Consider the following 19377-nt stretch of genomic DNA (forward strand, 5'->3'; position numbering starts at 1 on the left):
TCAAAACCGTGTGTGTAAAAGCCGGGGTGTAAGGAAAACCCCGGGATCTGCTAATGTGTTGTAGGGTGTTTTTTTCCCCCCGCTACGTTAATGTTGAAGTCAGAACCTAATACATTCTAGCTAATTAGGAGGCATTTAAACGTTAAACTGAGAGAGTTTCTCTGGGTGGCTGGCAGTGTGATGAGTCTGTGCTCTGGGGTAGCTATATTTAGAGATATATTAATAATGCAGGAGGATTTTCGTGAACACTGTGAATGGGTTATGTCTGGAATGGATTTTTGAGGATTTGTGTTTTTAGATCTAATCACTGAGAAAGCGTTCAGTGGGTTGTAAACCTACTCTACTAAGTAAAATTACAAACCAGGTACTGCTGTATAATTAAGTATATATTTGCATTGTAAGATTTTAAATCTGTTGGAGTCGGATTAGATATAATTGGATAAATAAATTACTTTTATTTAGCTGAAAACCGATATAGGCTTCTCTGAGTGTCTTATCTCCTAGAAGAAAAATCTGTTTAGTAGATTCATCTTCTTGTTGTAGAATGCTGAGTAAATAGACTTTTAATTCACATTGATTTTGGACTATTTTGTTTCCCCAAGTGCTTTGATGCTAATGGAAGCTACTGTATATTGCTGGACTTTTTAATGAGACCAAATCAGATAGGGTTCACACATTAGCTTTTCTAGACATTCACTCTTGATTTCATTGCAGTTGAATACATTCTTATAACTGAATGAGTATGGAATTTTCATTTTTTCAGATATGCTTTTTTTTGCCCGTAATAGCATTTTGTAATGGTTTAATAAAATGTGACCATTTAAGCAATCTCTTTAATGGCATATTCATATTAGTGAAGTAAGTGCTGTTCAACATAACATTACCTTTATTTATACAGCGCCAGCAGATTCCAAAACATAACCAAAAATAATAACGCTTTATCTTCTAAGAAACCCGTTAGCTTTTATTACTGTAAAACATGACTCGAGACTAATGAAAGTGCTCAAGCTCAGACTATGCAAATTTACATGGAATCTGCAATCTATAACCACTGTGCGTTCTTGCTTGGGTTCCCTCTACTTCCGAGGAGGAAGAAATAACCTCACTCCCAAACACGTCCTTGTCTCATGCTGTTGCGGGGGAACTTATTGTGTAAATGATGGGCCTGCAAACTAGAGCTGACTAAATCTTTTCACCTGAACTGCATTCAAGACATTTACTATAACAACAAGAGACAAGTGTCAATACACCCAATATCTCACTCAGCCTCTTATACTTTAACAGAAAGAACATTTATCAGAAATGTATTCAAATTCTATATTTTGGTTCGTTAAAATGTGCAGTGTTTGCACATATAATGCACATATAAAGTTTATGCAGATATGTCCTGTTATGCATCATATTTCCTATTGAGCAAAGTACAATCCTGTGTGTTTTGTCTCAAAGCTTTTACAGTAGGGGATACAAATAGATACAGGTGACATAACAGGTGATTGGCAGCACTTCTTCCGTGGCTATATGAAATAGTATTTAAATGAAAGCAGGCGGTAGAGTGTTTGACGGAGGGCTGCATCCATCTGTCTGCTAAACAACATTGGGGCGAATACTTTAAAATATATATATTATGATCTGGACACCTTAAATGGGATCAATACATGTTATAAAATACCCTTTCATTTGTAAGAAAAATAAATTCACATTCAGACATTGCAATTTCTTTATTGCAATTTATTTCTGCTTGAATTCTAGAATTTCCTCGTATTAATTACTTACTTGTTTAATTGTATTAAACAGTTGATTCAAATGGCTGTGTTTTATGTATCTGAAATCACTGGTAACACAATTATTTCAGCTGATGATGAGTATCGCGGTTATTGTCCCATCAAAGCAATGGAAGGTTTAACACAAAAGCATGACTATAAATGAATCATTAACATTTGCTCTAAACTAAAGCTAAGAAGTGCAGATTTAAGTCTTGAATGAGGTAAACTAATTCAGTTTTTCCCTTCCTTTCCGGATCAGACATTGACGAATGCTCTGAAGGTTTTGTTCAGTGTGACAGCCGTGCTAACTGCATTAACCTACCCGGCTGGTACCACTGTGAATGCCGGGATGGATACCACGACAATGGGATGTTCTCTCTTGGTGGAGAGTCATGTGAAGGTCAGTACAGAACAGAAGTGCTACAGAGGTTTTTATGTGATGCTCCTGTTAAAAGGACATTACCATTCTCATAATTATACTGTAATAATAATGTTTTGCCACCACAAATGCCGCTCTCATTGGTATTGAATGCTACGCAAATGTATTTTCAGGCCCGGTTAGTGCATATACAATTCTCATTGTCCCCCCTTCATTTTTGTCCTGCTTTCTTTCACAGTCATGCAATAATGTTACAGCAGAATTCAAGCTTAAACGTACATTTTAAGTAAAGCGCAGTTTTTTGTTTCTGAGTTTTCAAGGTGATGGATATTTTAATGTGTAGGTCACATCTTTTAGCACAGACACACTAGTTCAAAAGATGTTAAGTCTTCACTCTAGGATGCTCATAATTGTTATAACATTTTGTTTGGCACATTCTAACTAGGAACGGAAAATTCTGTTTGCACTATACATTAAGAAAGACATGCCTTATTGAGCGTCTCTTTCCAGAACGACTGTGCTGGCCCTGTGAAATGCTGCTTATCTAAATAAACTGCCACAAATAAAATAAACTTTGACTTTAAAACATTTACACATATATAAGTTATATTTTGGATAAGGAAGGAAACATTCAATCAGGCAGACTATATATATATATATATATATAGTTATATATATATATATATATATATATGTGTGTGTGTGTGTTTTATTATTATTATTTTTTTATTATTACTATTATTATTTTATTTTATTTTTACAGTTTTGAAAGCCAAAACACCAAACAAATGTATGAAATAATTTCTTTTTTGCATTACATAAATGACTAAAAATTCCAACCTCAGACCAGCCATCCTAGGCCAAAACCTAGTTGTACATTCAGCTGAAGGAGACGTTCCCAGATATTCTAATATCTCCTACCATGTAATTTACTGCACATGTATTATATAACTATGTTACATTCATCCATTATTTTAGATCTGGATGATTTAGGCAGCTGTTTTTTTATGAGCACGCCTCGGCTATAACCTGATATTTTTCTAAAGGGAAAGACACCTCAGGATCTGTGGTTTTATTGCATCAAGCAATCAGGTAGTACTATGGTTTTCAAATGGTGGTCGGTTTAAATGTATGTAAAAAAAAATATAAAGAAACAAAAATAGTTTACCATCTTTGATGGACACAGGAGTGGGCTGACAACTGCTGGTCCAGGGGTGAAGTGATGCCAAGTGCCCCGTGTCCCCCTCTCATAACAAGTACACACAAACACTAACACCACAATCTATCATTCACACAATCACCTACCACAGAGAAGCTTCGGGTGTTTGTCACAATACATCAACAATATGGTAACAATTGACTGTAAAATATGTTTTTTTTTAGGTAGAAGATTGGTGATCGGATATGGGTATCTTATTTTTTACAAGAAACAAAAACTGTCTGCGCTTCTTACCCTAATAAAGTTGGCAACAAATATATAAACATAATATAAATGAGAGGTTTTGGTTATATGAATTGGCCAAAGCATAATTAAGCTCACCCGCCACGTCAAGGCACACTCTCAATAGGGTGAGAACCTACTCTCACCTCCTACATAGTGGGCACACAAAGCAGTTTATACTGCTACCAAAACCTTATTAATGTGTTGGGGGAGGTGCAATTAAACCTCCTCCCTATTAACCCCTGGACAGCAAGCTGCAACCAGACTGATGAGGAGCCAACAACCTCAAATATGTGCAAACAGGGAAAAGAAAAAGTGTCGGTGCGCTAAGCTAGTCACAGGCTCAAATAATACAAATGTGTAATACGAGGTGAGAGTAGGTTCTCACCCTATTGAGAGTGTACCTTGACGTGGCGGGTGAGCTTAATTATGCTTTGGCCAATTCATATAATCAAAACCTCTCATTTATATTATGTTTATATATTTGTTGCCAACTTTATTAGGGTAAGAAGCGCAGACAGTTTTTGTTTCTTGTATACATTGTACAGCCAATACACTGTTTCTTGCAGCATGCTTACACCTGTTTGGTAGGCCTCGTATTACACATTTGTATTATTTGAGCCTGAGACTAGCTTAGCGCACCGAAATTTTTTCTTTTCCCTGTATCTTATTTTTTGAATAAATGTTAAGATTTATATTGAGATTACACGCATCTAGTACCTCATTTTAGTTTGGACCTTTTGATGGTTCCACCTGATGTATCTCTTCATATCAGATAGTAGATAGATTAGAAGGTGTATATTTTGTTGCAGTGGATAGACTTTCAAAAAACTTCAAAACTGACTAAACACACTTTAGACACATAAATCCGCTTGGTGCATCGCTATCGCCTTAACAATTTGTTTTTGCATTATTTGACAATAAAATAACCATTATCCTGACAACAACATTTATGGTTTCAGGCTGGCAGAGTTTTAACAATTGCTCAGTAACATCATTGGTGACTACTTAGTGAGGAGTAAAATGTGGAAATGTGTTTAAGACCCAGACCAGGTCTGTATCCGCTATTGATCTACACAATGCATCCATTGTGTTAAACTGGTATTAATTCAAAACATCTATATGTCGAACTGTAGACACCTACTTTCTTGGCGTGGTTACCTCTACAGCTCTGTATTACCTAGTCCATGACGCTGAGTTGATTTAGTCCCGATGAGGTCTAATATATGACTCGGACTCTTTTCTAAGTATTTATAAGCTGAGAATGTATCGATTTGCTTATGCACAGCCTGCAGAGCTAGTTATTTATGTCATATTTGTTCGAGATTTATATATTCATGTTTGCAAACCTTTAGTGGTCTTATTCCGAGAAATGTCATGTCTGAGAAGAATTTTTTTTTAAAAAAAAACCACACTGAGCCTTTTTGGATATTTAAAGAGAGAAACAAAATAAGAAAAATAAATAGTGGTTATGGTCTACACCAAAATGCAAATCTTCCAAACATATTTCTGATTATTCTAATAATAATAGTATCTGGTAATACTAATCAGATAGAAGCTGAAAAGGTACTTGAAAGTACAAATATTTAAATATGGATACTTATGGAGGGACTACACTGTATTTATGCCAACTGGCCCAAGCATTTGAGGATAAAGGTTTGGCCCAAACAGAGAAATTTAGAGAAATGGGCCATTTATACCTAGGAAATCTCTGCCCTGGGGTTATTGTGCTGTACTAAACTAGAACATGCGCAATAAGAAATGTGATTAACATCATTCCTTGCAAAGGTTGGGACTGGCTTATTTCACAAACTTACTGATTTCAGGTTGGCAATAATATTGGTGGTAATATTGTTGACCAATGATGTATTCATTAGAATGAGATCCCCATTTGTGTCATGGTTCCCCTTTACATCATTGCCCCTGGTTGTTTAGGCTGTCTACGACAATTTGGATTTTAATGAGTAAAGGGTAATGGAGAGGTTCATACAACTGGTATACTTTTTGATATATTTAATTTATTCAGTCTGAGATCTTACATTTTGGGAATTATGGTACGCCAATGTTCCTCCTAGACATAATATATGAGTGGTCCTCATGGTCTAGTAATGCATTATCTATATATTGTATATGCAGAGGTAGGGTTTATTTATCAATTGAAATCAGTTGAATATATTCTATAATATGAATATACATATAAATATGGGAAAGCTTATCCAAACTGAGAAACTAAGAGTCCTTCAATATACCGGAGTTGGGATGAAGGGCAGTTTGATTAATGTGTTACTAGAAAAAACAAATCTGTAATACTGAAAAATAGCTTATGACCGAAAATGCCATTGGTTGTCTGCATTTAGATAATCTATTGATTTTTTATGCTAATAGGATGCCTAGAAATTGTATTATTAGCATTTTTTTCTGTGATCGTATTCTTTTTTTCTCAGCTTGAAATATTGATTTCCCAAGTGTAAAAATTTATATTCTGTATCGGTCTAATTTTGCTTGCTATACATGACCCGTGTTTCGGAGATATTTGCCTGTTCATTATGATTGAGTGTGAAGGAAGAATCTGCTTTCAGATGACCTGGATTGGACTGTTCACTGTGCTCACTTAATTTATCTGCCTGTGTATAGCTTGTGCTTACTGGCATCTCTGATAAAGTGACAAAGCCAACATCCATCTTAGCATCTAAATCAAACGCAGGGTGTAAAAACCCAATTAGAAAGATTTAGTGTTGCACTTTACGGATGTAAATGTTAAGATCGTTCATATTGATTTAAGGAAACCAGAGTTAGGTTCCACATCTGGGGGAAAAAAACAATTATGTGTGACATACTATAGAACATTCTGACATATATATAACATTTAACATTTCTTCTGTGTCCATATTACAATTTCGTATGCTCCTTAGGGTCAGATGTACACCAATTTACTTATATACTGTTGGCAACAGCGCAAACAGTAAAAAAGAGGGGGGTGTAGGTAGGGTATAGAGATTGGTAAAGCAAGTCTGAGGTCTGAGTTTGGTTCTCCCATCCTGTCTCTTTATTGCCTTTCTGGCCTGCTTTTGCTTCCCACTGAGCCAAAAGTTAATATCATCTACATTGGCCCATGTTCATATTCCATCTTACTCGTCAGTTTCTCCGCTATTGATCTACACAATGCATCCATTGTGTTAAACTGGTATTAATTCAAAACATCTATATGTCGAACTGAAAGAAATGTGTTGAAGAACAGGCAATAGATATGCACAACACATAGGAACATAGTTCAACATAGACTATATATGTCTTACTGCTTTAAAAGGGGGTGGTGCAACCTGACCTATGCAGAATATACATATGAACAAAAAACAAAGTTAACAGAAGAATTTTGTTTGTTAATGATACGTCTCTAGAATAATATATTGAGTAAACATCTGATTAGGCATCAGAATATATTTTTATGTAAATAGTTGCATTGAAAAAAACTTTAGATCTTTTTAAAATGACCTTATTATGTCTAATATAAGATTTCTAAAATTCTGTTTTAATCAGTCCACCAATAAACATATGTAATCATATATTTTTTTTTAAAATCTTTGTTAGGTGGACCAGAATTTGTTATTGCATGTGATGTCTTCATTAGTGGGTATAATTCACAGGATGGAAAATGTGGTCTCAACTTAATCACTGTATAATGTCATTTACAGACATTGATGAATGCGCAACAGGAAGGCACACCTGCAGCAACGACACTGTTTGCTTCAATTTGGATGGTGGATTTGATTGCCGTTGTCCACATGGAAAGAACTGTTCTGGAGACTGTGTACATGAAGGGAAGATCAAACACAATGGCCAGATCTGGGTTTTGGAGAATGACCGCTGCTCAGTTTGCTCATGTCAAGTCAGTATTATAACTATTTTAATTATGCTAAAATATGTGGTGGTTAATCCAGGAGGTGTAAAATGTATTGATATGTCATGTCAAATCAAGTCTATTGAAATGATGCCTCCTTAGCATTGACTTTGTAGAAATAATTGTCATGCTGAACGAGAGCGCTTGGTGAACAGTTTTAGAATTCATACAGTGAACTGGAGTAGGTTTGTATTTAAATTTATTTTTACATATTTTCGAGAACAATTATTTTTTTCTATTCTGTTTCCTTGACAACAGACAGCACTAGTAATGTGTCGTCGCATGGTTTGTGATTGTGAAAACCCAACTGTGGACCTGTTTTGCTGCCCTGAGTGTGACCCAAGACTCAGCAGTCAGTGCCTACATCAAAATGGAGAACTCACATACAAAAGTGGCGACACTTGGGTACAAAATTGTCAGCAGTGCAGATGTTTGGTAAGTATGTGATAGTGCTGCAGTTTTCCACTAATTAGCACAAATATGTACATTTATATAGGTCAGCAAAAATAATTATACTGCTTTACAGGTTACAGAATACAAATTGCAATGTTGACTTTATAAATAAACTATATCTTTAATTTTGCTGCTGTTTTCCTCTGTAGGGGGAGAGTACATTAAAGCTGTGTGTATATATATATACCGTACTTGCCTGAATATGCTGTTTTATATTCAGGTTTTAGCGAAAGAATGCGCAATTCGTATCACCCGACATGCAGTTCAGGGCACCGGGCGGGTGTTTTTTTTTCTTTTTCATTTAGTCCTGCTGCGGTCAAACAGCAAGGTTAGGATCCAGATCCCCCGCATAGCTGCAGGGTATCTGGATCCTCCTCTCTGGCAGCTGTGGACGTCTGTGCAATGCGCGTTGACAACCTCCGCTGCCGGCACTTCCCCCGGGGCTTCTGTGGTAGAGCACTGGCGTGACATAACCTTCCGGTGGCAGTGGCATATCGGGGGGGGGGTGCAGAGTGGCATTTCTAGGGGGCATAAAGCATATCTGGGGGGGCAGAGTGGCATATCAGGAGAGCACAGGGAAATATATAAATAAGTAAGGAGCATTATGAATTAAGGGGGGACCTTAAAACGGCTATTGGTTTTCCAAATTTCTGCATAATAGATACCAAAAATGTTAAACTGTATTACTGTTCATTAGGTGAAATACTGTTTTACTATTCCACTAATGTGTATTTTTTCCTTAAAAATATTTTTTTCTTTAAAATAGCATAGGGTGTGGCCTATAATCGGGTGCAGCCTATATTCGAGCCAATACGGTATATATATATCTATATATATATATTATATTTATATACACATGCCAACTAGGGAAACTGTTTTCTTAATTCTGCTCCTGCTGAATTTCTCACAATTACTGGCCGCTCCTGCAACATGTGTGTTACACTCCTGCAACATATGTATCCAATCCTGCCCACTCCCGCAACATGTGTGTCCAATCCTGCCTGCTCCGCAAACGTTCTCATTCATACCCTCAATCTTGCATACTCGGTCATGCTTTTGCCCCGCATTAAAGACGGCCCTGGCAGTCATGCAGCCGCATTGGCCACTGTAGTGCGTGGCCACACGGCTGTTTTGTTTAGATTAAGGGCGGCCTGGGAGGCAATTGCTCACTTGCCCTCCTCCACCTGGCTAGGACCACCTCTGAAATTGAATGTGACAGGGCCTTGCGGGAGTGCACAGGATTACCGGGACCCGCAGATATATTGTGTGCCCGCTCCCGCCAACAACACACGGAATATCACCTGCACCTGCAAGGTTTTTTATTGGTCAGGAGCACAAAATCAAAAGCCTCATATCACTATAAATGATCTGCAGGAAAGATATTTATTGTTTTATATAGTGCCATCATATTTCACTGTACAATGGGTACACAGTACATAACAATTAGTATATAATATAGCATTTTGATTTACAGAAACAGATCAAATACAGCAGTAATAGTGCACTGGTCAAATGTCGCTTGCACAAATATGATCTGCATGAAGTCATCCGAAGGAAACCTCACATATGCAATCATGACAAAAGGTCATCTGACGTATGCAACAGTTAAATAAGCCAGAGGTTTTTTGGAACCGAGTGCTGTGAATTTAAAATTGAACACATGCAATGTTGATGTTGCTAACTTAGTACTGACTGTTGATAGAGTTGAATAAACTTTTGTTTTTTATTAATTAGTTAACTTCTTTTTACTTAAAACTTAACAAAATGTATTTTCCAGCTGTACTCAAACCTTTGCATGCCATGATTTATCTTTGATATAAAGCATAATGCAAGTATATACTGTATTTTCTGTAATTTTTTTGTATTTGCTTTTTTAAGCAAGGAGAAGTTGATTGCTGGCCATTATCATGCCCAGATGTGGACTGTGAATTTAGTGTGGTTCCTGAAAGCGAGTGCTGTCCACGCTGTATCAGTGACCCTTGCCAAGCAGACATCATTCGGAACGATATCACAAAGACATGTGTAGATGAAACTAACGTGGTTCGCTTCACAGGCTCCTCTTGGATTAAGCATGGCACAGAGTGCACCCTCTGTCAATGCAAGGTACACGTAAAGACTTTGCACAATGAACTGTGGCGTGCAGTTGTTGATGAATAATGTAAACTGGAATATCTAGCCACATTTATCAGTTGTAAACAGCATGTAAATTGAAGACATTTAACCTTACATTTCCATAGAACTCACTCTCTAGAGGTATGAAGCACAGCTATAGCTCTAAATCTAAATAGCTCAATACTTAGGATCTCTTGACACCTTACATCTGTCTATATTAGCACATCACAATATTATATGTTTTCTTATAGTTAGGCGCTTAATGGTACGTGTGATTTTCAGGTCACACCAAATCATCTTTAAGGGAAAGACTAACAAGGGTTATAGTTAAATGTTTTGCTGGATCAAAGAAAAAAAAAAGACAATAATGACCTTCAAATATCACCATGGGCATGCATCAAATTGTATTCTACATGGTCCATCAGTGCCCAAGCAGGGAACCAAAGTCTATATGAGTGATTGACCAAAACCTTTTGATCAATGGGAAAACACTGCCTGGGACATTATGATCGCATTGTAGAATTCACGCCTCTGGATTTTGATCAGATAGATCTTACTTGATTTGGGAAGAAAGTATTTACACTAGTGAGTTCTAAAAAACACTCAAAATGAACACAATTCCATCTTTGAAAAATGGAGATGTACACCACCCTCCATTTAAAAGACAATGGTTAAAACATTTTATGATTTTTTTTTTAAAATTGTTTTAAGATTTTGTTTCTTTTAAAGGACAGGAATTGTGGCCATAGGTAGAAAAATATATGTATTACTAACAAAAGAGCCCCTTATCCACTGAAGATTATTCTGCATCTTTGGTACAACAAGCATAACCCCAAATCATTTCCTGCTTATTCCTAGATGTATTCTAATACACTGTCAGATATTCTGTATTGCTGCTGAAGTCTTACTACAGTGATAGTTTCAAAAATATTTGAAAATCATAAAAATAATTAAATTAACAGAATTAAAGGTCAGAATTTACTCCCATGGGAGTTGCCACGGAAACCTCACAATATTGCCCACATACCATCTGTGGTACCTTCCATAGGAATATACAGACAATAGCAGAAGTGGGCGGAAAGTTTCTGCTCATTTTTCTTGAGAAGAAACGCAGACGTTAAGAGAAATGTCAAATAATAAACATGTTTGAATGCTTGTGACACAAATGGCCTCGAATATTGTGGATTGCCATCTCTCGGCTTTACACCTCCTTGTGGTCTAAGTGACTGAACGTTCTTTGCTAAAGATCAGCGCAACACATTATACATCTGTCAGGCATCCAAAAATGTATTCACACGAAAGGACAGAAGTAGAAAGAAACCTAGTTTCACAAACATGTCTATGCAGACATCCCTACTGAGAACAAGCAACATAAAATCTTGGAATTTCTATCTGAAAGAAAGAAAGAAATATTAAAATGATACATTGATATTTCATATATTATGTGATAGCTTCCTACAAAACACCCCCGATGATCTTTATATTCAACAAAAAAAAGCACATGTGCGCACAGAAAAACTGAATACAAAGCAAATAGAGAAAGAAGGATCCTATGATATATGGCATGTTATTCCTTCATGTTTTATACATTAATACGGGTAGCATTTTGATGAACGCATCATTCTAAACATTAAAACTTCAGTCTGATCTAATGATTCATTGGCTTTCCTTATTGTGTTTTTTACTATATGGATCCGTTTGGATAGATAATAAACAGCGGACTCATATGTAAATTGTCAGGTTGAACGGTTCTTGTGTGATTTAAGTCACTACATCCATTTTTAGTAGCCAACTCTGAGGATTAATGGAACACCCTATGTGATTTATCTTTACCCCAGCTTAGATAAAACTCACACTGACTACATATTCATGCATTGATCTTCATGATCAGATGCTTACAGCTCCTGTTTGTTGGAATAAGTACATGTCAAATTGACTTTTGGCAGTATTTAATCATTTCTAGGGAAATATTTAAAGATTACTAATATTTTTAGTTGTCAATACAGTGCACAAAGCATGTAATGCATCTGTTAAATAAAAAATAAACATATTAATAATGGAATTTAGGGTAACTTACAGAAGGAAAACTCCAAATTATGTCACATTAAAACATGTAATTCCTGTTATTAAAAATAATTAAAACACTTAACCTCTGGAAAACATGCATCGGTAGGGTGGAAGAGCTAGCACCCAATATACCAAAAGTGGTATAAAAGGCCCAAAATGATATATGGGGTGGGAGAAGGCACAGCCAAGCAGCTTTAGATAAAAGGCTAGAGGTTCAGCTGTGGTTTCTAGAGCCTCATAACTCCTACATACAAATAGATATGTCTGCAAACTCCTCAGCCCACAGAATTATGCTTGTGTTTCAGAAAACATTGTTTATTTAACACATTTTCTAGCACTGGTCATCGACTGTGGTCCATGTTTCTTATGGAAAAAGTTGCATGTTCTCTACATTATACCTACATGCAGGATGTATATATATAGGCTGCAGATGCAAAGTGCCACAAACTTGTTGTAGTTGTTACAGATGTTATTTTTTTATACTTGAGTCACTTTGAGAGCTCTATATATGTCCATCAATACTAATCTCCTTCATAGTGAAAATAGGCCAGTGAATCTGCATTTGCTGTATCATAAAACAATGTCCAGAGCACATGGTTTACCCGGTCTTTTCTTTTTCTCCCCAGAACGGTCACATGTGTTGCTCAGTGGATCCTCAGTGCCTTCAGGAGCTGTGAAAGGAATTTCTGTCTCCAGTAGAAGGGTTAAAATAAAGAATGTTTTCCACACTGACCTTACACCAAAAAAATGCATACAATTTTAAATATATATGCTATTAAAATAATATTGCCTACTAACAATGTGCAAACTGATTATGTTCACAAGGCCAAATATAAAAAAAATGTTTTCATTTCATTTGATGCCAAATATATATATATCAGTTATTACTGATCCTCTATTTCAATCCAGAACTTCGGTCTTCATTGCCCCCAATACATTTAGGATATCCTCTCAAATGGCCATATTAGTCTTTAATTAGCTTACATGCATTTGTAAGTAGACTTAAAAATGGCTGAACTGCCTGTGTGTTCATGATGCCATCTTGAATGCTTTATGTCGGTGGCTTTGAGGACTGAAGTAGGGGTCCATCTTTAACAGATTATCAATGCATCAATCATTTTTTATACTGTAACAGTTCATGGTTGGCACTGAAAGCAAAATATATTATTTCGATAGCACCACAAATCTTTCGGTGCTACATAAGACAAACAAAATATACACGGCATGACTGAAACAAGCAATATCAGTAACTTGAAAAGGCCTGTCCACATTCTTACACTCCAGAGGGAAAGGAAGCAAATAAACACTTGGTGCAAAAAAAAGAAGGGCATAGATGACCACTCTCTTAGGGAAAGATGAGTCTGCCATGTCTTATGGCTAAGCCCAGTTAATATAGAAGAGAGCTGCAAAGGATTAGGCAAAGGGGGGTTTTTTTATGTCCAACAAGAACAGTAGACAAAGAAAGGTTGTGAGAAGTCTAAATGAGCTGCAATAACTTATTGAATGGCTCAGCCCCTGACGGTCTCTCCTCATATCGCTCAGCAGGATGTATATTAGTTCATAATTAGGTATACCTTAAAATGAATTCCATTGGAAAAACAAGGTTTTATTGCTTATTACCACCACACAGTCACCGCTCAGAACACGAACCACAGCTTTGAAAGTATTTCTTCTTTGTTGAGATTAAACTACTTATATAAACATTTATTCATTACGTACGTTTTTATTTCTCATTGATTTTCGGAGATATTTTATTACATATTGTAGAAAGTGATTTTTTGCAAACAAATTGAAATTATATCATTGTGGTATGTACACTTTTTTTTCTTTTTTGGTAAGCATTCTTAACAAAACTAGTTATGCATTTGGCATGGTACAAAAGTGATCTTTGGGGAAGAAGCCACCTTTTTTTTTTTTATTGCACTTATCAGTTCTTGATTGGATTTGTTTAGTATTACTGTGTTCCTTGTGCTGATTTAAATAAATGTTTCTCTTACGTACACTTCTAGCTGTTCATTTATTATCGCAATGCTTCTGTGCTATATACCGGTCTGCAATTCTATTTTAAGAATATTTAATAGCTCTTTGTATTTTTATTTTTTCATACAATACATTTGGTGCACTCAAGGTTCTGGATCTCACATCTGATGCTACTCCTGGGAAACAAATGCACACTTTAATCTTTCGCAGAAATGTTACCGCACCCCAGAGTGATGAGGCTATAGAACTAGCACATTGCATTTACTCTAGGAAAATTGACATATATTCCATAAATTAAGACATGTAACAAATTCACTCAGATTATTTATTCGTTAGTATGTCCTCTAACACAGACAAGACATACGTCACAAACATTTATAGATTAAGAGAAAAGTTCCACATTTTAAAATGTATTGTATGCAGTGGAAAACTGATTTATGAAAATATTTTTTAAGACAGTACTTTATAAGATGACTCCATCATTGACGAAAGGGGTTATATTATAAATAAACCTTATGCTTATGTGTCCTATTCAGGCATTTTATAATTACACTTTAACTTCTACAGTAACTTTATGGTATTGGTAATTTAAATTACAATTATTATATAATTTTACTATTTTTAACACTTGTTGGAAGAAGCAAATACAAAGGGTTAAGGCCTATTATAGCAATTTGAATTTGACCTTCAGTGCAATTGTGGGATTTGTTTGTAATGTAAAACCGTTCTACTTTTTTCCCCATGTATTATAAGCAGGATTCTATATACTTTATGAAAGAATCTTTCTGCAACCTTGAAAACATTTTTTATCACCGGGGAAGAAAGGTCAGAATACTGGTCTAAGTGGACTAGTGCTTCTGAAAACATTTGGATCCATTAAGGGATTGGGTGAGAAATGGGCTCTGATGCATTCAGTTTTTTGATGTCAACCTTTCCAGAGTTTGAAAAATATAACCCATTGATATTTTCTTAAAAATAAAAAAAAACAGAAGCAAGAAGTAAATATGAATATGAGTTGAATGTGACAAAACTAGGAGAAAAGGCAAGATATTTATAGTCCTGAGACTCTGAACTGTGCTTGGGCTTCATTACTTTTTATACGTGGGACACAATCCATTTCTGCTGATGGGTAGCTTTTACATTGGACGCATATGACTAAGATTCATATGTTTTCCTTCTTCAAAGTCATCAAGCTGAGGAATGTGAAAATTCCTGTTAATGTTACCAAAATATTATATTTCTTCTTAAATTAAAACTGCAGCTGGATCACAAATGTCTAATGGGTAGTATTTTTCAAAGCGCAATTACTTCTACACAACTCATAAACCTCTTCATTTATTATATTCATTGATGAGGGACACAATTCCAAAGCCAGCATCATCACTCATTCTTCTATGTCAACCCCCATTTCCTAGGAAAATGAAAAACAAAGCTACTTGCTTTATAAACAATAGCTGATCACTATACACAAAGGGTGAGCCAGTCGTCCAATCACAGGCCCCGTTCCGTTCTCTGGGCAAATTCAATATGGTAGATAATGTGCTGTCCCAGAATGACGATAAGAAGTGCAAATGTGGAGAGAATGTCATCTTGTGTTCAATACCTTCAATTTTTAATCTTATTGCAAATAAAGGTTATTTTTTATACCAATGGATGGTCCGGCTCACTGCCGTATTTTTTTTTTTTTACGTTAGATATGGTGATTTTCATGCCTGGTTGGGATTTTTTCTTTATTTGCAATGTGACGCTTAAGGCACCGTACCCAAGAGTATTGCATTCAGCAAATAGCCAACTGGGATAGGATATGTATAGGGTGTACATGTTAGATGTGTCAGGCAGCAGATTTAGCAGGAATGTCCCTATTTGGGAGCCCCACCATGCATTGTCCCTCAGAATACAAAATCTATACATACAGGCAATAAAAGGGTTTTATTTTCTTGAAATGTTTAATTTCCATTTCTATTGGAACCAACACCACTACACCTAAATTACAGTTAAACATGTGGTTATCCTAATTACTCACCAATCACAGTATATAATATGTATGGTAAAGAGAAACTTGTTAAACAGATTATTTAAGATGTGAATTAAAGTGTTCTTTTAAATAGGCAGAATTAATTCCTTTGTTTAGCGCTCTTGTTTTAACCATTATTTCTGTGTTAACATACAGCCTACTGTTAGGAGATTCTTAAATAGTCACTAGCTATGTGACAGCCATTGACTTGTTCTAATATTGTTTAAATTAAGGATTTCTAAAATAATGCATAAAGATTTATAAAAAAAATACAAAAAGATAATTGGATTCTGAGATGAAATATCCCCATAGACCTTGTTCGATTACTCCTGCACAAAATAATTATTGCAATTATATTTCATACAGGTTCATCAGTCTTAATGATCTCTCAATGACCTTAATGTCCCTTAAAATATATGGGCATACATAAAACAATTATTGAAGATGAAAAATAATGGCTGTGGCAGGGATATTACCAAATTATTTGGTCTGACATAAAAATCAATACAAAAGATTTACCTTGCCAAAACTGTATACGGGGCCATGTTTAATAAAGACTTAAGAAGCCATCATAATGCCAGTCCATGGAGACAAAATGGCAGTGGAAGATGTGACTGTCGGCACTGTCCTGTGTAAATGGGACAGTTTGGAGACAGGTACATATTGTTAGTACACAGATATTAGCTACCATGGTGTGGCCTAGCTAGTGTTGACAACATCAGTCCTACATAAATATCATATGAGCGTTATAACAGAAGCCTGGTAAATCAAACAATAAAAAAGGTTTGATCAGGACAATCTTTAATAATAATTAGCCTAGGTTAAGCCTCCCGTAGTGGCCCAACATCCAGTTGTAGCTGCCACATTGAGATGGTGGTGCTCAAACTACATAGGAGGAATCACTCGTGGAGATGTCTGTAGAGGAGACTATTCAGCAGGCTTTCCTTCTTTCCAGATGAAGCTTTGTGTTAAGAATAAACATGAGTCATCCATCTTTAGTAGAAGTCTTACATGTAGCCGTGGAGTTCGTGGGGTGGGGTAGAGAAGCTTGCCCATCACCTTCGATGGATGCCCTTGTTACACTATAGACATTTTTTATGTCATTTTCAGCAATTGCTTAACGCAAGGCACAGAGTCCCCCCCCAAACGAGGTATGTGGCGGGCCTCCCGTGTCCAGCTTGCCTGCTACATATCACCTTCATAGCCAGCGCTAAATTTGTTGAGGGCCGTTAAAGTTGTGAACATTAGAAAGAAGCTAGCTGTATTTTTCAAAAACTTGAAAGAAATCCATACTTTCTGATATACACTACATTTTCCACAGATTTCCCACAAATTGATCAGCTATCGAAACGCAATGATGTCATAGAACAATTTTCTCTGCAGGTTTGAAAGCCAGATTTAAATATTTGTACTTGCAGTTCCAAATGCACCCACCAGGGTATCGAGTAGGAAGTACCAGAAGCAGCACTTATATCATTCAGTGCTCTTTTTATGGGCTTTCTAAACATCTATTTTATTGAATGTGTGCTGGAAAGAACTAAATAGTGGACTGCCAAATGCCTTTTGGGCTTTTATATTATTGGATAAACTCAAAGATGCTAGGCCTCTCCTGAAAATCTGTGGTGAAGCTTATCATGCTCTGAGCACAGTTTTCGCAGGAGGAAAGAAGTTTTCATGACCACGCAGAAGCATGTGTGGTCATGAACAATGGAAATAACTGGACAGCAGCGTAATTCTGTATTAGGTGTGGGTAGCATGTCAAGAACAGTCTTGTAAGCTTAATTAGCATTTACATTTCAGGGGGGGGGGTAGATTGTGTTTGTAAAAGAGATAATATATGGATACTTCCAGCTAAACTGGAAGGGAAAAATGAGAAGCTTAATGAAACAAGCATAGAGAAGAAAAAAAGAGAGCATGTCTGACAAATATATTGCTTGCTCTATTGGCAATTGGCTTACTTACAGAAGTTAATTATCCATGGCATTATTGGCAGTTGGCTTACTTAGTGTATTCCAGGCTTTATTGGTAATTGGATTTCAGTCATTTGCAGTATCACTGATATGAAAGAGGGGAAAAACAATGATATTGAAAAGGAGGGGGGCGTCCTAAATTAAACATTCTAGAAAGGGAGGATTGCTCAGTAAGCGTAGAGCAAACAGCACAGCAATATTTTAGCTTCTTGACCCAAGGAGAAATCCGATTGCCTTTTTGATGTGTCAAAATTCAGAGAATAGCATAATCCCCCCCCCTTAATGCTATTTTCTGAATTTTGACTACTAAATTACCTATTTTTAGTCATAGGACACCACAATACTTATGTGCCTTTTCTCACTTTTAGACCTCATTAGCAGAAGACCTAGAAATGACCAATTAGTTAGTGAACACTGTGGTATGACAATCAATTAGCAAGAAATAATGCAGTAAATGTGACTAATGCACATGTAATTAGTTTGCATAATGAAACTTTATGCCAAATGGGAACCAGTGAAGCTTTTTTTTTTTTGTAAACGTTGTTCTGTCAAGCTAAGTAATTTTTTGTCATGTTACCACTAAAATGAAAAACAAAATATATTAACCAACAAATGGTTTGCCCACGACCTTTCATTCTACATATTAAAACGTGCAAATTTGATTTTAATTACGTTATATCACAAATTACATTCATATTTAAATTATACACAGCTTGACTCATATTGAGTTACTAACTTGAAAATATAAAAACAAATATTATGGGAAACTACATACTGGAATTTAGTCTAATAAAATACCGGACAAGTAACATCTATGATATTTTTATTATCTGAATACAATAAACCTACAGAATTAGATTTATGATAAAAGTTTACAGCTGCACAAAAACTAATATATATATATATATATATATATATATATATATATATATATATATATATATATATATCCAACAGGAACAGACTTGGGATAAAAATCGATCTTTACACTATAAGGCCAGTGGCCATTAAATAACAGAGTTAGATGTGTGTGTGTGTGTGTGTGTGGGAGATTATTTTACGCATCAGACCACTGCGCATATTTTTGGTGTATCTGATGGCCGTTCAGGTGTTACTGCTGAAATCATAGGGTGTCTCATTAGAGCTAAGTGTACTCATTAGAGCTGAGTGTACTCATTGGAGCTGAGTGTACCATGAATGCACACTGATAGGCATCTCCTGCCAGCCAAGAGGTTGTGGGTGGATAAATAGTGCATCAGAAGAATGTTATTTTAAGGGGGGCACAGCTAGTATATGCATT

At 35.9% G+C, this 19377-nt stretch overlaps 1 protein-coding gene across 2 annotated transcripts in view; it reads left to right on the forward strand.

The window, feature by feature from the left end:
- Nucleotides 1-13106, forward strand: part of NELL2 (neural EGFL like 2) — an 84525-nt gene extending 71419 nt beyond the window's left edge. For both annotated transcript variants that reach the window (XM_053465354.1, XM_053465355.1), the window contains 5 exons: nt 2023-2163; nt 7276-7469; nt 7740-7916; nt 9813-10037; nt 12740-13106. In XM_053465354.1, the coding sequence (XP_053321329.1) occupies nt 2023-2163; nt 7276-7469; nt 7740-7916; nt 9813-10037; nt 12740-12790 (788 nt within the window). In that variant the 3' untranslated portion in view covers nt 12791-13106. The remainder of the gene's footprint in view (nt 1-2022; nt 2164-7275; nt 7470-7739; nt 7917-9812; nt 10038-12739) is intronic.
- Nucleotides 13107-19377: the final 6271 nt, after the last annotated feature.

The sequence above is a fragment of the Spea bombifrons genome, chromosome 4 (assembly GCF_027358695.1).
Source record: "Spea bombifrons isolate aSpeBom1 chromosome 4, aSpeBom1.2.pri, whole genome shotgun sequence".
Lineage (NCBI taxonomy): Eukaryota > Metazoa > Chordata > Amphibia > Anura > Pelobatidae > Spea > Spea bombifrons.